Source organism: Carya illinoinensis, chromosome 15, assembly GCF_018687715.1.
Source record: "Carya illinoinensis cultivar Pawnee chromosome 15, C.illinoinensisPawnee_v1, whole genome shotgun sequence".
Classification (NCBI taxonomy): Eukaryota; Viridiplantae; Streptophyta; class Magnoliopsida; order Fagales; family Juglandaceae; genus Carya; species Carya illinoinensis.
This window is the reverse complement of record NC_056766.1, coordinates 26,804,467-26,830,519: the sequence shown is the minus strand read 5'-3', so window position 1 is coordinate 26,830,519 and position 26,053 is coordinate 26,804,467. Positions and strand designations below refer to the sequence as shown.

Sequence of the window (26,053 nt, the reverse complement as noted above, 5' to 3'; positions counted from 1 at the left end):
CTTTTTTCAATTTTTTAATATTTTTTTAAATTTTTTTTTAAATTTATTCTTTTTAAATTAATTTAATTATTTTATTTATTATTTATATATTAAATATTTGATAAAAGATAAAATAATAAAAATTAAAAAAATATAGAGGATTAAAATGTTGAAAAGTTGTGAAAATTTTTTCGTTTGCTAAAAGGGCCAATTGTGTGCTCTTGACTTACTTCTACGGCGAGTGTTATTCTTTGTTGGCGTACTTTTTTAACTTTTTGAATATTTTAAACTTTATATTCTTACAAATAATATTCATATTTTTTTAAATAATTTTCGTAATATTTATTATTTTTTAATAAAATTACTGATGTGACATTAAAGTGCCATTCGGCTAATTTTGATTGGTTGTCTATTGATAATAATTTTTATAATATTTTATTAATTTTTAATAAATTTATTGATGTGACATTTAAGTCTCATTCTTATAGTTTTAATCGGTTGTCACTTGATATTAATGCCACGTGACAACCTAGCCAATAGTTAATTAGACCGTATACTTAACGTCACATCAGTAAGGATATTTGAAATTGAGAAAGTATGGTTTATGATTATACACAATAATGAAATGAATATTAACTTCTTGTTTGTTTTTGTGACTAAAAATTAAAATTTTAAAATTTTTTTAAAATTTTTATATTGTCAAAAGTTTTATAAAAATAAATACACATTTTAATTTATCAGTTTTTATCTCAAAAAATCTTAAGTTTCTTTTCAAGTTTTCATTTTAAAAGATCTCAAATTTTTTCTCAAATTTTTATCTCAAGTTTTCATCTCAAAAGATCTCAAATTTCTTCTCAAGTTTTCATCTCAAAAGATCTCAAGTTTCTTCTCAGGTTTTCATCTCAAGTTTTCATCTCAAAAGATCTCAAATTTCTTCTCAAGTTTTCATCTCAAAAGATCTCAAGTTTCTTCTCAAGTTTTCATCTCAAGTTTTCATCTCAAAAGATCTCAAGTTTTCATCTAAAAAAAATTACACCATTGGTAGGAAGTAGCCAAAAAAAAAAACAAGAAGACAAAATGGTTAAAACAAAAGGAAGTAGAAAAATTTTTTTTTTGACCAAATGGTTAATAAAAAAGGAAGCAGCAAAAAAAAAATTGCATTATTGGTAAATAAATAAACAAAAGAAGCAGCAAAAAAAAATAAAAAAAAAAAGTAGAAAAATAAAAATAAAAATTGCAACATTAGCAAATAAATAAAATATTAGAAAAAGTACTACAAGTACTTGTGGGTCCCATCATACTACTAACTATAACAAAGTCAAATTAATATCATCTCATCTCATCTCTAAAAACAAACACATATTTCATCTTATCTTATCTCATCTCATCTCAACATATCTCAAAATTTTTTATCTCATCTCATCTCTAAAAACAAATACATATTTTATCTAATCTCATCTTATCTCATCTCATCTCAACATATCTCAAAAGATTTTATCATATCTCATCTCATCTGTGAAAACAAATGAGGCCTAAAGCGAGCTTAGTTTTAAAATTTAGCATTTTTTTAAAGAAAAAATATAATTATATGTTTTAATTTATATATTAATATGATATGATTGATTAAAAAATAAATTTTATTAAAAATAATATTAATTTAAATTTTAAATATATTAATACACACGCGATTGTGATTATATATAATAAAACTCTTCTTCAAATTCTCCTCTATAAGTAATCTATCAGACATTTCTTACAAATTAAAATGCAAAATTGTTCATATGGTGAGCGGCTTTGATTTCAGGTGTGAAATTGGTGAAAGACGGAGGCGATGGAAATAGGAGAACAAATCTAGTGGCTAGTGGTGAGGGGCTTCGATTTTAGGTGAGTAGCTTGTGGTTGATGGAGGTGATAGAAACGGGAGAGCAGATCTCGGTACTCTTTTCAATTTGTCGTTGTTGATGGAGATGATGGAAACTTGGAGAGACGAAAACTGAAGAGAGAAGGGAGAGCATATATTTTCAGGAGAGGGGTTGAAGAAGACAAAAAAGAAGGAAGAAGGGTGAGCAGACGTTTTCAGGAAAGAGAGTTGAAGAAGATGAAAAGAACATTTTTTAGAGAGAGAGAGAGGCTTAAAGAAGATGAGAGAGAGAGAGACGCATTTTTTAATCCTTTAAGTTATGCCACCTGGCGCCACATCAAGCAGGATTGTCAAGTGGGAAGGATCAGTGGTGAGTATAGCTTTTTCTTTTATGTAAAATAGAATAAAATATTTTAAATAATGATAAAAAAATTTTAGGATAGATGAAATGAAATAAATTGTAAAAAAAATATACATTTAGATAGTGAAATAAAATGAGATAATTTTTAATTTTTGAGAGAAATGAGATAGTTTTTAATTTTTGAGATTTATAAAATGTGTGGGTCTCGCTGTTTAATAGGTAGCAATTGTCTACTGGTTATGTCAAATTTCACTATTTTAACATTGTCACGTACTATTCATACACTATTTACTCATTGTTCATATTAGATTTTTACTGTTTATACACTATCTACGTATCATTTTTAATGTTCATTACTGTTTATTGAAGCGGATATTTTTAAAATTTAAAAATGAAATATAATGTGTTTGGATAGAAAAATCTATTATACAGTATATATGAGATCTCATCTGAACCATGTATCCAAATCGGGCCTAATTTGTAGACCAACTAAAAGCTAAGAATTAATTTTACAATTAACCCACGGTAGATTTTGATGGTTTTGGTTTTCACCATAAATCATAAGAATTCTAAGCTGGTATTCAAACCAGGTGGTTTAGGTATATAGTTGTGTTTAGATAGTAAGGTGATTTTAAATAATTTGTTAATAATTAAAAAATAGTAAAAAATAATAATAAAATATTAAATAATAGTGAATAGTGAAAAAATAGTGAAATGTAAGTAAAAAGTAATAATAAAATAATAAACAGTAATTCTCAATACCACACTCTAAGAGTATTAGTAGTGATTTAGCTAAAGTTTGGTTTACTACATTCACTTTTATAAATTTAGCTAGCTAAGTTTCAACAATACTAAATAATAAACTCTTTAAATCTAGGGCTGTTCATCCGGACCGGGTTTTACTCGGGCCGGACCGGAACCCGGATAACCGGGTTTCCGGATATGGTTTTCGTCCGGGCCGAAACAAAGATTTCTAAACCCTAGTTAACCGGGCCGGGTACCGGATTTTAAACTCGGAACCGGGTTTAAAACCCAGTACCCGTGTTTCTTCAAAAGATGAAAACGCAAGCACTCTGTCGCTTTCTCGCACGCTAACCTAATTTCTGAAGACGCCGCAGCCAGCACTCTCTCACTTTCTCGCACGCTCTCAACCCACACCGAAGGTCCGAAACCATAGCCTCTGCCGATCGAAGTTCCACACCGAAGGTCTTGCTTTTCATTCTGTCTTTAGGAATCTAGGATACGTGATTCTCATATTAATATTTGATGAATGTTTTGGGTTATTACCCATTTGATACTTCGTACTTCATTATGTTGTTGAAGGATTACCGAGTGTTATAAAAGTACTCTGTAGATAGTTGTTTTTTAGTTTTTTATTTAACTATAAATTACTTTATTAAGGGATTTTTCTTCTTATATATTGCCTTTTTTTTTCCTCTGTTTGGGTTTTCTAGAAATAGAGGTGAGTTCAATGATGCCAAGAACTATAAGTGTAATTCTGTTTGGTTTTTCCTCTGTTTGGGTTTTTTTTTTTTCCTCTATTTGGGACAATGACCTGTTTAAATAAGTGTAATTCTGTTGGTTTTGAGGATTTGTGAGAATTCGAAGTGGGTATTTTTTGGGAGCTGAAAAGCTATGGTGGGCTACATAGCATTGCATTGCATTTTTGATAAATCATAATAAACCAAACTTTTTTTTTTTTTGATAAATCATAATAAACCAAGCATTTGGAGGGTAAATTTGAAAGAGAGACTGTAACTGTGTCCATCTTATCTGTATGCTTGTTAATCTTGTCTATATGAATTTAGCTTAAGGCATGAATTTCACTTTGGTTTCTTAATTCCAGTTGTGTAGAGAAAAAATAAACATTTCTAACTGAGAAATCCCTCACCTTGCACGTATACATGCATCCACAGTATCAGAGTCTGCCAGATTCTAATATATACATTAAATTATTATGTATATATTATGAACATTGAATACTACAGATTCATATGTTGATGCTACTCTGATAATGATGAGTATCGAAATCGACCTAAATAGCTGTCCTCTGTCCAATCTGTTGCTCATTTGTAAACCTAAAATCTCAAATTAACATGTATATATACCTATTATACAGAAATCAATTGTTTAAACAGAACCTTGTTCTCTTTTGTTTTTTCTCTCTTTTTTTTTTATTTTTTTTTATTTTTTAATGGATATGTTTCAGCCAGTAATACAAAAGAAAGAACAAAATTTATAACAGTACAGATTGGCCCTTGGATTTGTTTATATGATGTTCAGTTATTTGTTTGCTGTGTTTATTTTTTATTCTACTGTGTTTGTTACTCAATAACAGATGGAAGAAGATTTTGTGAGTTGTAATGTCGGTACAACTCAAGGGATTGGTAGTGACTCCTTTTCTCTTTCAGTTGATGTGCAGGAGCATGGGAATCTACCAACTTCTTCATCCACATATACACAACAGCCTACCCATTCCGTCCCACCTTTACCCAAAAAATCCAAGAAAACACCTAGTAACCAATCGGTGGTTTGGGAACAGTTTGAGAAAGTGCTACCTCTTGACACCAATAACCCAAAAGCTAAGTGCAATCATTGTGGTAAGCAGTATAGTTGCCACTATAGGAATGACACTTCTTCTATGAATCACCACCTTTATAATGTATGTGAAAATTCCCCTCTTAGGATTAAAGGAGCTGGAAAAAGTAAATCTTCTAGTGGTAAAAGGGATGCGGAGGGAAGAGTATGTAGCCCACAAGGTGTAGTAAAGTATGACGCTGAAAAACTTAGGGTGTCAACCGCTAAGTTTTTTATTAGGTGTGAATTGCCTTTTAGGCTAGTGGAGCACTTGGGGCTTATTGAGTATGTGGCTGATTTAGAGCCTCGATTTTCATTGCCATCCCGACTCACTCTAAAAAGGGATTGTATTAAGCTGTATAACGAAGAAAAGATACAGCTAAAGAAATTATTAGAGGGTCAAAGAATTTGTCTAACCACTGATACTTGGACATCGGTGCAAAACATGAACTACATGTGCATTACTGCACATTTTATTGATTGCAATTGGAAATTGCATAAGAAAATAATAAAGTTTTGCCAAATTCCCAATCATAGGGGCGAAACTATTGGGAGGGTGTTAGACTTGGGGTTGCATGATTGGGAGATTAATAAGATTTTGATCATCACAGTTGATAACGCCTCTTCTAATGATGTTGCTGTTGATTACATGAGGAGGAGGATAAAGGATAGTGATTGTACCATATTGGGTGGTGAGTTCCTTCACATGCGGTGTGCTGCCCATATATTGAATTTGGTTGTTAATGACGGTTTGAGAGAGGTTAATCAATTAATATCAACGATTAGAGAAGCCGTCAAATATGTGAAGTCTTCACCTTCAAGGTTTTCCAAGTTCAAGGCTTGTGCAATAGAGGAAAATATTAGCGGGAGGATGCTTTGTTTGGATGTTTCCACTAGATGGAACTCCACATACTTGATGTTGAGCACCGCTATAGTAGCTCGACTAAATTTGATAGTGAGTTAGAGAAATACCTTGAGGAGCAAGGGTTCATGGAGTTTAGATCAGAACTAGATAGGTATTTGTCGGAGGGATGTGCACCAAAATCACTCAATTTTGATATCTTGGATTGGTAGAGAGTTAATGCTGCCCATTATCCTGTTCTTGCTGAGGTAGCACGTGATGTGTTAGCCACCCCCATTTCTACTGTTGCCTCGGAGTCCGCATTCAGCACTGGAGGACGCATCTTGGATCCTTTTAGGAGTTCATTGTCTCCAGAGACTGTCGAAGCTCTCATTTGCACCCAAAATTGGTTAAGGACCAAACCTGTCGACATCCAGGAGTTGGAAGAATACATAGAGTTGATGGACCTTGAAGGTAAGTTTGAAACTTGAAATATTTTTTTGATATCTATCTAACTTAATTTAATATATATCTAACTCTGTTTTTTTAATATTTTTTTAGATGATTATCTAGCTTTAGCTTCACAGCAGGCTGTTGTGAATCAGCCTTTCCAATCATGTTAAAGAAAAACTAGAGTAAGTGAAACTTTTCTTTGTTCTGTTTCTGTTGCTTCACATTTTCTGGTATATACGTAGCTGTTAGTGTATGTATTATTATCATGCCTTTTTTCCCTTTGTTGATACATGTATAAACAATAAAGCTTCAACATGCAAAGATACTAGAAGTTCAAAGACCTGCTTTCCAACGAGAGGATTGATGCTCACTTGATAATGCATATTTTGATGGAACTTTGTCACTACAGGTATATGACCCATGACACTTGATGATCAGTCATGAAATTAAGGGGTCCCCCAACGACAGTTATTTCCCATTAACATTTAATGTACAACACATTTTCTTTTCTGGGAAATGATCTATCTGTTCGTTAATGTTACCTACTTATTAGAAACAACCTTCGATCAATACCTGTAGCGTAATCTGTTTGGCATTGGGTTATATTCGAAGTTGGTATTTTGCAGTTTGTAGTGTTTTGAGAATTATTGTTTCCAACCTTGGTGTAATTCTTTTGATTTTAAGAATAGAAGGATGTGAATGTGTAGGCGAATTATGGGTTACAGATGAGTTGGAGAATTATTTTCCAGTTGGTGAATGTAGTTTTGAATGTTAAGAGTTGTTGGATGTAATTTTTCTTGTGCACGTTTTGGGATACTTCTACAGATTTGATTCAGTGGAGTTGCTAATTTATAGTCTTAATCACATAATCTATAGCCACTGGAAAAAAAAAAAAAAAAACCGGGTTCAACCCGGAATCCGGTTATTTCAAAACCCGGGTACATCCGGGTTTCAGACCGGGTCTGATCCGGATTAACCCGGGCCGAGTTTCAGCCTGGATTTGAGACCCGGGTGTACCCGGGTTCCCGGGTTGGAACCCGGATGAACAGTGCTATTTAAATCTATCATTATTATATTAAAATATTGATTTTCACATTTTTATTTATCTTAATTCTAATTGTCATATGAATATTTATTTGCTATTAAAAAAGTACACATTAATTTGATATAGAAGACCAACTTGAAAGATCTCCAAGAATTTTTGATTTTTTAATTATTTTTTTTGTTTTTGTTTTGGGTTTTTATTTTACTTTTTTTAAAAGGATAATTAATGAACCACATTTTAGAAAAACAGAGTCTTATTTTTGAGATAACTAGAAAGGTTTTGCATAAGATCATTTTGAAAGGTAGTGATCTATTTACTAGAAGCAAAATTAGCCAATTGTTGTGGCATGATTCATTATTATAAGCAAAATCAATAATTTTTTATAAACAAAAATTATTTGGCCAGTCATTTGCACTGGTCAAATTTAGCCAATAAAAATGAGAAATGCTAAATTTACTGTATATTTATTGAATCTGGTTTAAGAAATTTTTAAGTAACTTAATTATAGTTTAGTCACTACTAATGCTCTAAGAGTTAAGATATTATAAAACTCTAACGATCCAATTCTAAGGTTTTAAATCTTGAAGGCAATAAAGAATATGATAAGAGTACTATTAGATTCATCAAAATAATTCTTATGAATTGTTACCGAATGTGATTTTTTTTTTTTGGATTTTTTAAATTTTTTTATATTATTAAATTTGTGTTTTAAAAAATTTACAAAATTATTTAAAAAAATTTACTTAATCACTAAAATTTACTTAATCCCTATTTGGGGTCCCGAATTCATTTATGACATGACAGCCATATAGGGTAAAGCTGTTCACCTGAGTTTCAGACCAAATATCTGGATATACCCGGTCCAGAATCAGGATTACAAATCCGGGCCGGATTTTGACCCGGATATACATGGATTAACACGGGCTGGAACCCGGATGTATCCAGGTTTAGTACAACCCAGAATTTGGGTTCCGGGCCGTACCCGAATTTTTTTTTTTTAATCTAACGAAGTCTTTATTATTAAAAATTTTTTATTGTAATTTAAAAGATTATATTATATAAGTCTTAAAAGCTTTTTTTTTTTTTTTATTAAATCCAGAAGCCCATATTCTATTGTAATTTAGAAACATATTTTTTTATATATAAAACAACTATTTATCTTTTCAACTAAATGCAACTAAAAAGAAAAAAGAAATTCAACTCACTGCTACATATATATTACATTATTTGATATTTAATACATTACATTATAAAACAATTATATTACAAAACACAAAATTACAAGCCCTTGTCATGATTAATGATTATCAGTTTAGGAAGAGCTTTTGGACTACTTGGTGCCAGATCTCCTTCATTGCTCCCCTTGCACATCGAGCTTCTATTACATGCCACGACATCCCCTTGCACATTAATATATATAAAGCAAAACACATGAAAATCAGTTAAATAAATACTGCTTGTAACCCCCCCAACAGCCCACAAATTCCAAAATGCAACTAACAATATCATAAAGTGGTAAAGTTTGCAACAGCTCAAAATAAACATGTAAACCTCAAAATAAATGCATGCATTTGCAATAGCTCAAACACATACACCACGGCAGAAGCAATCAACTCATCTATTTTTTATTTTAAGAATCCACTCATCTACAAGCTTTTCATAATCACATTTTAGCTTTAAATCATATAACATCTCCTAATGGATGATAGATTAGTCCCAAGGAGCTCTTGCCTAGGAGGATTCCTCTATTTCATGCGCCATATCAAGTGGCACATAATCAACTTTGCCTCTTTCAATTGAAATCAAGATGAATTTTTTCCCTAAAGAAGTGCTTCAACTTTGACCTGGGGTAATTCAAAGGGATCCTCACATGATTCATTCCTGTCGTTTACTTTTCATGCATGATATCACATTTGTTAGGTCATCTGAATATATACATGCACACAAATATGCATTCCCATAATATGCTTTCCCATGTACAACCCACATATTTTAGTCAGTTACAGTAATCTGAAACGAATAACTTCTATACCATAATTACATGATTTTTCACCATTTTTTGGCCTAGAATCAGAAACAAATCAATCTAGTTTAATTAATGATCTGTATCTTATCTCAATTTTTTGGTCACTTGGCTGCTACAGATGAGGAATCTGTCAAGGACAGAACTGAAGAAGAATAGCTGCAAGACAATAGAGCAGATGACACAGAGAAAAATAATGTCCCATTTATGGACTCTCTTAGATCAGATGACATGGGAAAATCTATGCGGACCATTTCTCTCCATCCAAAGGCACCACATGAGACAGACGAAATGAAAAATTTCAAGTTTGAAAGAACCAAGGATACTGCTTGTAAAGGCAAACCAATGGCTTACAAATTTCAAGTTTGAAATAACCAATGGATTTCTTCTAAGTTATGCAATGCAAGGACTAGGTGGATTTAAAATACTAGGTGGATTTAAAATCTTCAAAACTCGAAGTCACATCTATTATATTAAACAAGGAAATGCAAAGGGAAGAATAGAAATCAGCTAGCATGCAGCTTGCAATCAACTAATTAATGGCTCCTTGTGGAGGGATAGAACCAAACAAGTAATAAAAAACACATTATATTAACTCATATGACAGATAACAAATATATAAAACCGTAACTATATGTTTTCTAATTTTTTATATAAAAAAAAATTATACATACTTCCTTCGTCTTCAACACCAAACCACCAAACATATTCCAATTTACCATCTCCCCAATGGAGTTCGCAATAAAAACCTACAAAAATAGACTTATATTGTTAGCAAGGTTCAGATAATCTGACAAAGCAAGAAAACGAGAACAAAACTACACAAAACAGATCAACCCAGTTCACCAGATCTACACAAAACAGAACAAAACTAGTACACCCGTAAAAACCCTATCCGACAGGTTCCAAATCAAAACAAAACAAGAAAACCTATAAAAACTTTCACGCCATTACAAAGAGAACAAACATTCTCATCAAAACAAACCCAAAATAGAGGAGGCTAGGGTTTCGGCGCGAGAGAGAGAGAGAGAGAGAGAGAGAGAGAGAGAGAGAGAGAGAGAGAGAGAGAGAGAGAGAGAGAGAGAGAGAGAGAGAGAGAGAGAGAGAGAAGATAGAGCGAGACGACGACGACGAAGACAGAGCCACAAAACAGAGACAATGGCACGAGGAGGAAGGGGCATGAGGATGAAGGTGATTCTTTGATCGGCAGAGGAGGGTAGGTTTCGGCGAGAGAGAGAGAGAGAGATGAAACGAAGGGGGGGCGGCGGAAGCTAATTGAAAACCCTAATTGAAAGAGGATTTTAAAACGGATTGGTAAGTAAACCCAGGTACTGAATTTTAAAACCAGTACCCGGGTTAGACAACCCGTATTCGAACTGGATAGGTCCGAATTTTGTAATACGGGTTCCGGCCCAAATTCAATCTGGGCCGAAATCTAAAACCAGAATTCGGTTATCCGGGTTCCAAAGTCCTAATATAGGGATGGGACAATCTATTTTCCAAAATCTAGGATTTGTAGTGTTTGGTTACAAGCTGAAAACAATCTTTCTCTTGGATTGTAAACTATGCTGTTCCGTTTAATCGGCGGTGTGCAGTTATTTTATTTTGATTCTTTCATTGACTTGTCAAAATCACGTAGTGGTGATGCATGGGAGGCGATATTTTGAGGGTACAAGCAACAATAATCAGTACCTAACAACTAATACTTCCCCCTTCCAAACCAACAACCACTATACATTAATTTGAACGTTGAACACTTTACATACACGCATATAAGCATTTTTGTCTCTATGTAGTCCCACATCGAAGTACGCTGTTTATCTTTTTTATAGATACCCATGCTGATACGTCCATATGGATAGGAGCGGGCCCAATTTTATTAATTAAAAAAAGCAATGGTAGATAAGTTTTTAAGTGTGTGAATTTCGTGCATTTCTTTTTAAAAGATAAAGTCTATCATAATTTTTTTTTTCACATGAATTCTAAATTTACAAAAAATGATATTTATAATTTTAAAATGTGTAAATATTACGCACTTTCTTTGAAGAGAGTGAATAAATTTTGAGATTAACATGAAAAAATTATTTTTATTAGTATCTAACTTTTTTTAAACAGAATGTATGAGACTTGTATATTGTAATATTATATCTAGCATTACTCTAAATTTATCTATTTTTTTAAAAGAGTAATGATACTCATTATCTTCTCATCATCTCATGATATGACATTAGTTAATTGGAGACTGTTTATCATATGAGTAATACTCTACTGATGTGATTGGTTGGGTATTAAAAAAATTGATACAGTCCATCACATTAGTAGATTAGTACGTAAAAGAATATGTAAAAGTGATGGTATATATAATTTTTGTTATTATATTTCATTTTTAGATTTATCATCTAATGTTCTATTATGAAATGATAAGTAAATGATGATAAAATAGATATTTTTTTTAAAGGAGTGTGCGCAAATATTATTTCTTTTAAAAAAAAATAAAGGGTTTGTTTTGTTTTTCAATTTTAAGTTTTTTTATTTTTTTATTTTTATTTTAAAAATTTCTATCTATAAATTTAGCATTTTCGGTTTTAAGTTTGTTTCTTTTTATATAAAAATAAACTGACGTGGGAAATTAATTGCATCTTGTTTTTGAGACATTAAAAATAAGAGCAGTGACACCCCCCGAGGACGTAGGACAAGCTCGGTTTCGAGAAGAGTATTTTTCATTTTTTGATATTTTTGATTCATTTTTTTATTTTTAAATATATTTTTAAAAATAAAAGAATTGATAATATTATGAAAAAATATTTTTTTAATCACTAAATAAAAAAAATTGAAAATAAATTCGAGAGCTGCATTCTGTGAATTTCTGTAAAAACAAAAGACATATATCTTCACTGTTTATGTGCAGTGTCAAGTGATATTTCTCTTAATCAAATCAATGAGGCACCATTTTTGTTGGCCAATGAAATTAGGGAGGCTTATGTGTAGAGGGAGAGGGGGAGACAAGCGTGCCAATCCAACCTTAAATACAGGTCGGTTGTAGGAGTAAATGCCTCTACCAACATCCAACAGAACCAATTAATATATGGACCAATAAAACTTCTGCGAAATCATGTTCCAAGCCGAACCAAAAACAGAACCGATCGAACAAATTTGCTTCTGTCAGAGTTTTGAAGAACTGATGCAACGGGGATATGAATACCTACTCATTCAGATGGGGAGAAAGGTTTGAGAAAAAATAAGGAAAAATTTTCTAGCTTGTCGGTTTGTCACACCAAAAAAGCTAGCTTTCTATACTGGGTTGTTTTTGCATGGGTACTCTCTCTCCCTAATTTTCTCTTCCAGTTACAACTCAGTCAAATTCACAACACCCTCATCTTCCAAACTCCCTCATTCAATTCGTATTTCCTCATATCTTTCCTTTCCTCCTCCTTTTAGAACCTCTGAACCTTTTCTCACAGCATTCTTTCCTTATCTCTTTCTGGTTTGGTAGCTCCTTATAGACACCCAGTGCTTGGCCATAGTTGGGGTCCGTTTCGAGCTCTTTATTCTGGGTTATTGCAGTTGCAAGATCCCGTGCCCGAGATTTCCTTCGTAGGCAAGTTGGTTTTGAAGATTGAGTAGAGGTGATAATGAGTAACCCTGCAGCAAATCATATGGTTATGGAGATAGAGGCAAACAAACCAGCAGGGAATGGAAATGTAGTGGCGGGTTTGAGCCCCCTGAGTGAGACTCTATGGAGGGACATGGCTAAGACGGAGATCGTGGGGGATGTCTCGGCGAGGCTCACTTGGAAGGATCTGACTGTCATGGTCACTCTCAGCAATGGAGAGACACAGAATGTTTTGGAAGGACTCACTGGTTATGCCGAGCCTGGGACCTTTACAGCCCTAATGGGTCCCTCTGGTTCAGGCAAATCTACCCTCCTTGATGCTCTTTCTAGTCGTCTTGCGGCTAACGCATTCCTTTCTGGTACCATCCTCCTCAATGGTCGCAAAACAAAGCTCTCTTTTGGGACTGCAGTGAGTTTTTCTTTAGTCTCTCATTTGGTTGGCCGTATTTTCACCTTCTTTAAAGATTAAAAAGATTGTGTAATTGTTGGTTCCCAACTTCCCATACTGCTTAAAATTTTGGATTTGTTGCGTTTTATTTGTTTCTGGGTGTTTATAGTTCTGTTAATCTGTCCAAAGTAACTTCTTTGAATGCTATTGATAATTCCGCATTAGTGTCTGCTTCTCCACTTCATTCTCTGTTTTGCTGAGAAACTGACGTTATGTGATGCTAACCAGGCCTATGTCACCCAAGATGAGAACCTGATCGGCACTCTAACAGTGCGGGAGACGATTTCATATTCAGCTCGACTCCGTCTGCCCGATAAGATGTCACGGTCAGAGAAGCGTGCACTGGTTGAGAGTACCATTATAGAGATGGGTCTCCAAGATTGCGCTGACACGGTCATTGGAAACTGGCATTTGCGTGGAATCAGTGGAGGAGAGAAGAGAAGAGTTAGCATTGCTCTTGAGATCTTGATGAGACCCAGGTTGCTCTTCCTGGATGAGCCAACCAGCGGACTTGATAGGTTAAGCCCTGAGACTTAACTAGACTTAGCTACGTTTGGATGATAACTATCTCAAATCATATGTGAACAGTAATAAAATAGTTTGTAAATGGTAGTATAATAGTAATAAATAATTTATGAATAATAGGAAAGTCTGAAAAGATCTAAAAACAGTTGTTATCTCAAAGAGACCGATCACAAAAGTTCAATGCCTTTACTTTTTAGAAGTAGATGAAGCCCTTCTTATTAAAAAAAGAGTAAATGGAGCCCTATCCGCTTAGTCGTTGCCTGAATTAGTTCTGATGCCTATAAATTTTACTGCTAGGATTGTCATTTTCTGGGTAACTTCTACTTCTTTGCCTATACAATGTTCCAAACTGCCATTCATTCACAAAGTATGATACAAACACATTATATATATATATATATATATATATATATATATATATGTTTTTGTTTGTTTCCCTATGGTCAAGACCCTTGACCTCATTACTCTTTTAATTGGGTTCTGAAGTATTTTTGTGGCAGTGCCTCTGCTTTCTTTGTAACACAAACATTACGGGGCCTGTCAAGAGATGGTAGGACTGTGATAGCGTCAATTCATCAGCCAAGCAGTGAAGTATTTGAACTGTTCGATCAATTGTACTTGCTTTCTGGTGGCAAGACTGTTTATTTTGGCCAAGCTTCCGAAGCATACGAGGTGAGGAACTTCACTTTCTTTATTGCAAACGTTGACTTCCCAGAAATGGAGCTCTTATATAGTCTAGCCTTTGCAGTTCTTTGCTCAAGCTGGGTTTCCCTGTCCCGCTTTGAGGAACCCATCTGATCATTTTCTTAGATGCATCAATTCTGACTTCGATAAAGTTAAGGCCACTCTAAAAGGATCCATGAAACTGCGGGTATGGAGAGTTTCTCTTTTCTTATTGTCAATTATGTACTACTTTTAAGCTGTTATATAATGCTACTACAACCAAACATTATACACTTAGCTTGTGTGCGACATGCAATAGTCAATGTGTTTAAATAGTGGGGCTAATTTGGAAAACAGTGTAGCAATGGTGAAATGAGGTGTGGGATTGGGCACTAAGGGGGTGGGATGGTACAGTCTACTGTAGCGTGGAGACGGACTTAGGTTCAGCAATAGTGTTTGTTCAATTTTCTTCAGAGCAAAATGTACTTTCCTTCAGTAAGATTAAATTGTTATTTTAGTGGACTTTATGAAAACTGATGTTCAATCATTTGGTTACTGGTGTGGTGAAGCCAATGAAATAGCATCCAGTGGGAAGGGGTGTAGTTGCAGTTTGCAGCAGTAGGTATTGGAGGTGGTTTTGGTCCTTAGCTAATTGTTAATTGTGGCTTTGAATTTGTTTATGCTCAGTTTGAGGCAAGTGATGATCCACTTGAGAGGATTACCACAGCTGAAGCTATTCGAACCCTTGTTGACTTCTACCGCACTTCTCAGCACTGCTATGCTGCAAGAGAAAAAGTGGAGGAGATATCCAAAGTGGTAAGTTGTTCAAAGGCAGCATGAGTTTTCAATTGAGTGACTGTTCTCATTACTTTGGTATGTACTTGTTTAGTATCTGTGGTAACGTTTGAGTAACAGTTGGAATTATTTGCCAAATGTTGCAGAGAGGAACTGTGCTAGATTCAGGAGGTAGTCAGGCTAGTTTCTTGCTGCAAGCCTATACCTTGACCAAGCGTTCATTTGTTAACATGTCAAGGGACTTCGGTTATTACTGGCTTAGGCTTGTAATTTACATTGTAGTCACTATCTGCATTGGGACCATCTATTTGAATATCGGGACGAGTTACACTTCAATTCTGGTACTGTTATTCGTTCTTCTCTCTCACTTTCACAATTTAGTCTAAGGGACAACTCCAATACCTTAACACAATGATTGAATATAGAAGTTTAAAGACAACAAAAGTTTGAGGACAAAACTTGAGCTGGTTAAATAAAAAAAACTCCATCATAGGATGGGTTCAAACCAACATCAAAACACATACCACATTAAGCATAATGAAATCAAATTGATTCCTTTACTAAAAATGTTTCTTTCTGTACTTGACATGCGGCAGGCAAGGGGATCATGTGCATCTTTTGTGTTTGGTTTTGTAACATTCATGTCAATTGGCGGTTTTCCTTCGTTTGTCGAAGATATGAAGGCAAGTTTCATGATCCCCTGCACCTATTTATATACTCAACTCATTTGGATGGAGACTCTAATAACTTAAATTTTCTCTGTTGATATTCGCAGGTTTTCCAGAGAGAAAGGCTGAATGGCCACTATGGTGTAACTGCATTTGTCATCGGTAACACACTGTCTGCAATGCCCTTCCTGATATTGATAACCTTTCTCTCTGGAACAGTTTGTTACTTCATGGTCCGCCTGCACCCGGGATTCGAGCACTATATATTCTTTGTACTATGCCTTTTTGCAAGTGTCACTGTGGTGGAGAGCTTGATGATGGCCATAGCCAGTATTGTCCCTAACTTCCTCATGGGTATCATCATTGGGGCTGGAATTCAGGTGTGTATCTTCTTGATACATAAATATATTGCAACCCTATTGAATTCTATGATTAAATGCACCAAGTAAACTGCCTGAGAATTTCCAAACAATTCACACTCATCACGTTGTCTTTATGTTCACATTCATACTATCAAGAGCCATCAGCACATATCTATTTATTAAGTAACTCTTGTTTCAACATTCAAGCTAAAAAGATGAGTTATTTGTGGTATTCTTCACATGTCAGGGCATATTCATGCTAGTCTCTGGTTACTTTAGGCTCCCAAATGACATTCCAAAGCCTGTGTGGCGCTACCCCATGTCATACATCAGCTTCCATTTCTGGGCTCTACAGGTAAAGATATGCCACTAGAACAACTGGTTGATGATGACATGCCGTCCAAGTAGTTCAATGACTAAAACAATTAAATCTTTTCAGGGGCAATACCAGAATGATCTCAAGGGCTTGTTGTTTGACAACCAACCACCGGATCTTTTCAAGATACCGGGCGAGTACATCTTGGAAAACGTGTTCCAGATTAACGTTCACCGATCAAAGTGGGTAGATCTTAGTGTCCTCTTCAGCATGATAGTCGTCTACCGCATCATCTTCTTCATCATGATCAAAGTTAGTGAGGATGTAACGCCCTGGATCAGAGGTTATATGGCTAGAAGAAGAATGCAACTGAAGAATGGTAATCAACATACAACAGTTGCTCCTGCTGGTCTTACCCAATCTCCTTCTCTGAGAAATTATGTGAAGACTCGTACAAGAGGTACCAGTAAAAGGTAGACAATAGATAGTAATATTACAGAGAATAAAATGGAAAAGTCATCTCACCATGGAGTTTGAACAAGGAATGTATGTAGCAGATGCTTTGGGAGACATAACTCGCTCCATCTTTTAACAATTTTTTACTTCCATTTCTTACCATATGTATTTGTCGCTACGTAATATTTCAATTTTGTGCTTGATAATACAGAAATCACCTTCAAATAGATTGGGGTCAATTTAATGAATCTTATTGTAACGCCCCAAACCCCCAAATGGTCAATTGTTTTTGTCCCTACTGGGCAATAGCTAGCCTTTCCTGCCCTTTACAAAAGTCTTGTAAGCAAAAACAGAGATATTTTCCAATACAAAATATTGCATGCTGTGTGTCAGCACAATACTAATTTGATAAATACTTTAGCCACTTATATAAAACAAAATCTACAAAGTGATGTGATTTAATGTGATACGTTAGATTGTAAAGTTACTTTTATTGTGAAGTAAATTTCACGAATCACATAAATTCGTGTTAGTTTATGAGTTAACTTTTTAACTTTTGTTTAATCTGTATCGGTAGCATTTCTATAATAATTATGGGACCATTATAATTATAAAGAATTAAACTCCAATACTTTTCTATTATTGAGATTCACTTCATTGTATGTTACACGTGTTAAAACAAACTTGCAAAAACACGTTTTCAACAATAAATTTATTCCAACTACCAGCGGCCAAAATTGCGTATGATCACTGTCATCCTTGTGATGAAAAACATACAGCTGGCATTGCAATTTAGTAAGCAAAAAAATTAAGTACAACAGCTAACAAGAAGTCCGCGATACTCAGGAAGTGGGGTGGAGGAAATGACCTGTCTTTTTTATAAAGTACAACTACGATTGTTAACTTAAGCCAAATCAGAGTAAAGTAAATTTACAGCCAATGCATTTAATCCAAATATTTGAAATAGTAAAATATGCAATCGGGGAGCAGGGGTGAGCACAAATGAAGGATAAAATATCGTAAGCTTAGATAAACTAATTCTAGTCCATCAAAAGGCTCTCACTATAAGACAATAGAAGGAGAGAGGAAGAATAGACAAAGGGGAGACAAGGAAGTCACAAGGAAGAAGAAGATGTTAGAGGAAAAGGAAGGAGGTGATAGAAAGGAAAAGAAAAATGAAAAAGAAGAAAAACAAAAGGAGGTCAAACATGCAAGGGAAAATGTTGCCATTTCTCACTACTCATAATAATTAAAAAAAAAAAGGCATTTATGACTAGTTATTTGTGATGAAAATAACTATTTATTACGAGAATAGACAAATTTTGCAGAAAATAATCATTTTAGCAGGAAATAACTAGCCATAAATAATTAGTTTTCTTGTAGTGCTCTTAAGGGGCAGAATTAGATAAAAGGAAGGGACTTTAACCAGAGGAGGGGACTCCAACTTCGACTTCAACTTTTTTAACCTTACAACGAGAGCTCTAGAGACAAGGATCTCGTAACAACCCACTTAAAAACACCTTAGGCCTTAACTCTAGTAGCTTTGACCCTAGTAACCAGCAAGGTTCTCCCTTTAAGATTGACTACAACAAGCTTGTGACTCTAATAGAAAGAAAGGGTAAGCTCTCTACTCTATTTGCTTGCAATCCTATACTTATCAAAGTTGGCAAATGCTTTTGTCATCTTAGACTAATTACGCTATTTGATAGAACACGTTTTTAATCTCATGATGACTTGGTCGTTCGGAATAGATTCTTTCTCGATCTGAATAGTGGAATAAAAGGCACTACAAGAAAGATATACTCCTTTCAAATTGCCCAGCGAAGACGGATGTTCAGAAAGGTTATCGAGATCATCAATCCTCAAAAGTGAGTAACAATGTTTTGGCCTTTGAAGTGGGATTTAGCAAGCCCTCTCAGGAGGGGGATTCGGTTAGAGTGTAGCAAAAGGGAAAATGTAAGGTAGAAGTTACAGGTAGTGGAGCCAATAAGGAGAAGATGGTGATAGGGAAGGAAGCATTATCACTCAACTCCCTGAGGTTTGTTTTGTTGCAATTTTTTCATCGGAGGGAACATGTGATCTGGGGCCTCATTTTTACTAGGTGCTCAGCAAGGGAGTGGGAATAAGGATGGGTTGTGTCCAGTGACTATCGTGGTTGAGGGGAAGGCTGTTGTCCTAGAGTAAGACATGCCACCTTAATGCACTAGCTAGTTAGAAGGATTTGAACTACTACTGAACAGGCCCCCAAAAAAAGCGGGGGAACCAGGGCTCTGATCGCAAGTACGTTCTATCTTTTTTTTCATCGCGATTTGTGTTGAGTCTGCTAGACAAAAGAAAAGAAAAAAGAAGACAATAAGACAATAATTATCATCTACTCTAGAAAACTACAAGCAACTACATCAACAACTTCTTGCTGCAAAGCAACTACATCAACAACTAGGAGGATTGGCATTTGGCCAAGATGTGTGTAACACCCGTTCTTGTGGTGGGACCTTTAGAAAATAATTTTAAGAAAGTCGACGAGAATTACCGTTCGTTTAAAACTTTTTTCTTTCATTCACAGGATACGAAAGACTCCATGTTTATAAAATAAAAACATGTTTATTAATTTAAATAGAGTTATAGTGGAAAACATTAAACTCTAGAATTAAAAGTCTTTCATACAAAACATTGTGCCTAGGCTTCCGTGCTCTTCCCCATGGGGCCTTGTTTGTCCTGAAGCATACTACTCATCTTGTCCTTGGGAGGGCACACATAAGAACTAAAATGAGTCGATGGCTCATAAGCATTACTTCATATAGTTAAAATATAATAACGTAGGTTTTTAGTCATGCATTCATCACTCCATATCTACTATACATAAGATGTTTTTTTTTATTTAAAACATTTCAAGGTATGGTTTTTCTTGAAAAGGGTTTTCTTTTGTAAAACATTTTTTTTCTTTCATAAAACATTTCCTGACGCCTCGTGCCTTCAGTTCTTAAAGGGTCTTAGCATCCATATATTCTCTTATCACTTTCCATTGGCCATTACGCAGTGTTACACCCCGTGTGCTAGGGTTAGCAGTCTTTTAGACCTGATTTTGCCTGTAGTCGCAGGTTGGGAATCCCTCGGTCAGGAGGTAGCACTGGGTGCACTACCAGTACTGCTTACCCGACATTGCAATCTACCCAGTCCTTTGGTACCCATTCATTCAGTCATGGCCGTTACGTATTTTCATACATTAAAACTTTCATTCATTCAATCATTTCTTTCATTTCAATCATTTCAGTCCTTTTCATTCTTTTAGTCCATTTATTCATAAACGTCATTTAAAAGCATGAGCTTAAACATCATCTTTCAAGGCATTGCTTAAAACATCTGTTCATGGCATCCTTAAAGCATCAATTCATGGCATCATTTAAAACATCAGTTCATAGGGACATTCAAAACACTTTCTTTGCGTCGTTTAAAGCATAAGGCACGAGCCTCACATTTCATTTCTGAAAATACATACAATACTTACTACGTATACGATCCATTCACATGCATACACTTAATACTTTGGGGTGCATAAACAGGGGCTGCCAAGAAAGGCCAATACATACATGTACCTTTAAACATTATACTTAATATTCTTTCATAAAAATTCACCCGTGTCATTGCGTAAAGGAAAAACATTTCATTTTCATTTTCATATCTTTAGAAAACTCTAGAAGGGTATGAACATAATACTTACCTGGATTCCATGCCATACTTATTTCATGTAGTCCATTCATGTGTGTGTCAGATGGTAACCCACGTGCATACATAACCTTAGCATCTTTCTTTATCCAGTACATAAGCAACTAAAGTAGAAATAGAACTACACCTCACTTGGAAACACTCTCTTTCTACCCTGTGCTCTTATGTGCCCTTTACTATGCTAAAACCTTCAAGATCCTTTTATAGTCACTACCTCTTCCAAATTCAATGTCTTACCTTAAGTGCTCATCCACTAAAGTGAACCTCCATGATTCACCTTAGAATTAAGACACTAAGACATTTGTCTTACTCTTCCTATTAACCATATTTCGATGTATGACTGAGACCGACTAAGTCACATATCCCAATCCTAGATAGTACATAAGTCACTTCCTTCCGACACCCTAGCCCATACTTCATCCTCATTCCTATCCATACATGCCACATGACTTTAAGCAAACTCTGAGGCTTAACCATTGTGTATCCATGCTTAGGATAGATTACCCATTACATATGGTAAGTCTGTCTAGCACATGTGTCTAACCAGATGACACATGTACTTTACCCTTTTTTTTCATCTAAGATCAATTGATAATCCGTTGAACGCCCACTTTTATAAATAAGCTCCATACTCTGATACCAACTTCTACTCAAATTCTGTCAGCGGGACTATCCTACTTCCAAGCCCTTTACAGGTTCATCCCAATACTTAACATGACAAGACTCCATTCACAACTACAACTTCATCTCGTCATGTAGCTCAAGACTAATCCCAAGCTACACCGTGACACCTGTGACTACGACAGAGTCACATCACAACTACTTCAAGACACTGTTTTACAATTCCTGACACTACACCACACATTCTACACTCCTCAGCTACGCCTTCCAAATCTTCGTGACATGCCATTTGGTGCATCACGACTTCACTATATGGAGTACACTCCATGTGTACTCCCTTCCATCCACACTACGCTACACATCACTATGACGCACACCACATGGTGCATTGCTACACAACATGGAGTACACGCCACGTTTACTCCCTTCACAACACTACGCCACTTCACTACTTCAGCACACTACACAATTACGCCCAACACTTCACTACACAACGAACTCCACAATCAACCAACTAACATCTAACATAAATAAGGAGAGAAAGAGGGTTATACCATCGTCATGGTTAATCCATGCATTGCTCATTGATCAGCATGGTCAATGATGTTGGAAGGGTCGTACGTGGTGGCTAATCTATGTATGGTGGCTATCCACCTTGTATGGTGGCTGTCCACCACGTGAAGTGGCAGTTTAGGCTTAGGGATTGGTTAAGAGTGGTCTTGGGAATCTCATGGTGGTTGGGGTGGCAGAGCACGATGGAGCCATGGATTTCAAGAGTTAGGCCATAGGTTTCAAGACATGGAAATGGAGGGGGAGCTCAAGGAAGACCATGAGAGTGTGAGAGGCCATGAGAGAGATGGGGGTCACAGCGGGGCACGATGAGGCTAAGGGGAGGTCGTGGGTGGCCAGGGATCACAATGGTGGTAGTGCAATGGTGTGGGTGGCAGCGCACGATGGCCCACGACGGAGAACCCATGAGAGGAAGAGACAACATGAGAGAGATGATGGGGTTTTGGCTGGCCTATGGCTGGGCATGGAGGTGATCGCCGGTGAGAGGAGGTGGTCGTAGTGGGGCTCGGTGGGGCTAAAAACTGACGGTGGCGGCACACAGTGGAGAGAAATGGGTGAAAACCATTTTGGTTGGGCTATTGTAGGAGAGAGAGAGAGAGAGAGAGAGAGAGAGAGAGAGAGAGAGAGAGAGAGAGAGAGAGAGAGAGCTGCGTATGGGTTGGGTTCCACGGTGGAGGCTTGCCAATGTGAGGGGGAGTAGCCGGTGGTGGCAGTGAGGCTAGGTGGCACACAGCAACGCTAGGCTGAGCTGAAGTAAGAACCGGTTGGGGGAAAAGAGGCCGCTACGTGGGCTGGGAGAAAGGGAGAGGAGAGAGAGAGGGAAAAGGAAAGTGAGGGGGAAAAATTAGGGGCTTGGGTATTTAATTCAGGCTATTCATCTTGGGATCTTAGAACAATCTAATGATGTGCTTTAAATACTAATTTGAAAATGCGTAAACATTAATTTAACTGAAAACACAAAGAGGAATTAAGATAAGATATTATTTTACTAAATTTTAGCTTATAAAATATAATCTTTATCATTAATTAAATGATGAAGTTTTTCTAGTTATCTTTAAGAGAATAAAACCATTTAAATAAATTTAGAACTTTCAACATAATTTAAATCTTATAATATTTTTAAATGACTAAAATCATTTAATTAAAATGATTTTCTACAATTATAATATTTTTGGAGCTCTTCAAAATATTATAATTGTCTTACTTAAAATCAGACTTGGTCCAATAATATTGAAAATATCTCATATAAATATTTTCAGCACAATTAAAATATTCAAGGGCTTTAAAACATTGGACTTGTTGTAGAAATTGCTTGATATATTTAAAAACACGCCATCGAGGTTCGGCACGTAGAACGAGACTCGCAACCATAAGAGAGAGAAATGAGCGGGTTATTACAATGTGTGATCTATTTCTTTCTTTGGTTTTATTGGAACTTTGGTTTTCTTTAACAAGGAACCATCTCACTCTAGATTCGAGAATCCCCAAAGGAAAGAGCTTGACCCTTTAACCATGTTTTGAAATAAGGTTTTGTTGGCTTAGACTTCAATAAGCCTAAAAGGACTCGGCTAGTTAGACCTCATCTATTATGCCAGGGAACCATGTTTTGAAATCAAGTTTTGATTGGCTTAGTCTTCAGTAAGCCTAAAAGGACTCGGCTAGTAAGACTTAGCCTCATTGCCTGTAGGGGAACAAGCCATTGACTGCAAGTGGATTTACAAGATCAAGCATAAAGCATATGGCTCGGTAGAGAGATATGAAGCTAGAAGAGTACTAAAGGGTTCCTTCAAAAATGTTGAGTCGAACCCCTTTAAAGATAGGGAAAACATTTGCCTTAGGTTGCTAAAATGACTGCGCATTCTTGCCTTGGTTGCAATAAAAAAGTGGCACTTATTTCGACTTAACATGAATAATGCCTTTTAACAAGATAAGGGAATGGAGGATTTGCAAGAATAAGTTTCTATTCAGCCTCCTCCAATTCTAGCCTTCTCTGCCAGCATCTACATTGAGGCCTCGTTTAAACTCTTAATTATAGGTGATACGTCGGATAGACTCTATCTTAGAGATTTGGTAAATTGCCAACAACAAGCTCTTAGTTATAGAGTGACTTGAAAGTACTATTTCTGATGATAGCTATGTTGTAATTGAAGAATCTCGATCTATAAGAAATGCATATGAAAGTTGAATGCTATCCCAAGCTTCGCTCAACCTGTGAAATGAGGGCAAATGTGCTCAACAAATGTGACCAAGCTGCTCATGCGATAAATTTTAAAACAAAAATAAGACCTCTTCTTTCCTTTCTTCTTTCTCAAAATACCTTGATGGAATTAAAACCAAAAAGAAAGAAAACCCTACATGCTCATGAACACAAGGGTACTTAACTTGATGTGTGTAAATTGAGGTCCAAATGGATAGTGGTGATGGTTCCATGTATTCATGAGCTATCCTAATGTTCCTAGGCTAATGTGGACATTCTACATAGCGATGTGATAGTTGGTTGGCAATAGGGCACGCTAGATGCCACATGGCTTTCTTCAATTGGCCCGTTAGGCGCCCGAAAATTATAAAACTTTTTATTACACCATAAGATACTAAAAATTCATATGAATCAAATGGTGCAATCCATTTCGTTTAACTATAACCCTAAGCATCTCAAAAAAGTCCAAATGGTGCTTCATTCTCATAGTGGATCATAATTCGATTATGCTAATGAATGGAAACCTAACTAGCTCTTAATATATGAAATCTCTCCTCAGTTTTAATGGCACATTAAAAATTTAACGAAAAGAACTTCCTTTCGTCAGGTTTCTTTTGTGTTATTACACCTCTGTTATTCTAATTTTCTCTTCCCCCAATCTCTTTCATTTTCTCCGAGCTCGATATTTATTCACAGGCTTGTGACATCGTTGCAATTTGGACTTCCTCTAAACAAAAACATTGAGATATCATACAACTTGTAGCAGTCATCAAGCAATACAACAACCTAATCATTAGGGACCATTTTAAAATTTCTAAACTTGGAAAGGTTATGTCTAGAGAACCCAACAAACAAGGGACCCAAATCAATGAAGGCTTTCCCCAACTAAAATTGGTCTAGCTTGAATTTCTAAGGTGTTTGAGGCCAACTCAATTGTCATGGCTAAAATGAAGTCTGGAAGACGATGACAATTAAAGTAGTTTGTAATCCTCCCTTCTTGTAGACTAGGGATGCCATGTGTTTTCATAAAAATATTCCAGCAAGAGATCTTATATTTAATAAAATAAAATTTACATTTATTTCATAAAAAAAATTATTTAATAAAAGCATGTCTCCAAACAATACTAAATAAAATAAACTGGAAAAAATTTATGTTATAAAAATAATTTATTCTAGGGAGCTGGAATTTAATCAACTGCTCCAACTAGGCCTAGCCTGCCTGCTCGTACTCATCATCATGCTTACTTGGGGTGGTTTGAAAACATAAAAAAAAAAACTAAAATGAGTCAATGACTTAGTAAGAAACTTATCATAATGTAAACATACTTAACATAAAGTTTTTCATTTAATGTTGAGGACTTAAAATCATGATAATTCATGTTGATGCTTATGCTATGCATGATTGATTTATCTAAATTAACTGACTGATATGATTTATTTGGCTTAATTATCTGCCTAGCCAACACACTTAACCCTATGTGCAAGGTTGTGCACTAACTTCCCCTCTTGCAGCAAAATAGGCTGATTGTGTAGTATTATTGCGTACTTCTGTGGACCACGTTTGAGTCCGTGGCTTGCACGCCTACCCTGAAATTGCATTGGTACCATGCATCTGAATGACCATCTGATTATACTAACATGATATTATCTTGCCCTTGAACTTATTATAGCTTATGTGTCTCATGCAACGTGAGATGCATAATACATACATAACTATAATAGGTAGAATGAAATATGATGAATGTTGTGCTTGCAAATATCATAACATGCGTAGTACGTAAACAATAGTTTTGAAAGAAATTGGCTTTAGTAATAATATATATAACTAGCCTATATAATTTTAAGCTATATGATGTTGTTGGTTTGAAGTTTTTATTAAGGTATGTCTTGGATTAGTTGTTTGATAAAATCAAAGTTGAGAAATAAATTATGTTTTTGTCTAAGTGTAGCAGAGTA

At 35.4% G+C, this 26,053-nt stretch overlaps 1 protein-coding gene across 1 annotated transcript; it reads left to right on the top strand.

The window, feature by feature from the left end:
- The first annotated feature begins 12,250 nt into the window (after positions 1-12,250).
- Positions 12,251-17,213, top strand: LOC122296526 (ABC transporter G family member 11). The gene is made up of 10 exons (XM_043106301.1): positions 12,251-13,162; positions 13,430-13,719; positions 14,227-14,398; positions 14,475-14,597; positions 15,077-15,205; positions 15,331-15,525; positions 15,781-15,867; positions 15,960-16,232; positions 16,462-16,569; positions 16,654-17,213. Exons 1-10 carry the CDS (start codon positions 12,773-12,775, stop codon positions 17,005-17,007), a joined length of 2,121 nt encoding a protein of 706 aa, XP_042962235.1. The 5' UTR covers positions 12,251-12,772; the 3' UTR covers positions 17,008-17,213.
- Positions 17,214-26,053: the final 8,840 nt, after the last annotated feature.

What these genes read in the sequence shown, in the direction of transcription:
- LOC122296526 (XM_043106301.1), top strand. Translation starts at nt 12,773, where the DNA reads ATGAGTAACCCTGCAGCAAATCATATGGTTATGGAGATAGAGGCAAAC. An exon ending in AAGGATCCATGAAACTGCGG is followed by an intron (nt 14,598 to 15,076) that starts GTATGGAGAGTT and finishes GTTTATGCTCAG; the next exon opens with TTTGAGGCAAGTGATGATCC. An exon ending in CGAGTTACACTTCAATTCTG is followed by an intron (nt 15,526 to 15,780) that starts GTACTGTTATTC and finishes GACATGCGGCAG; the next exon opens with GCAAGGGGATCATGTGCATC.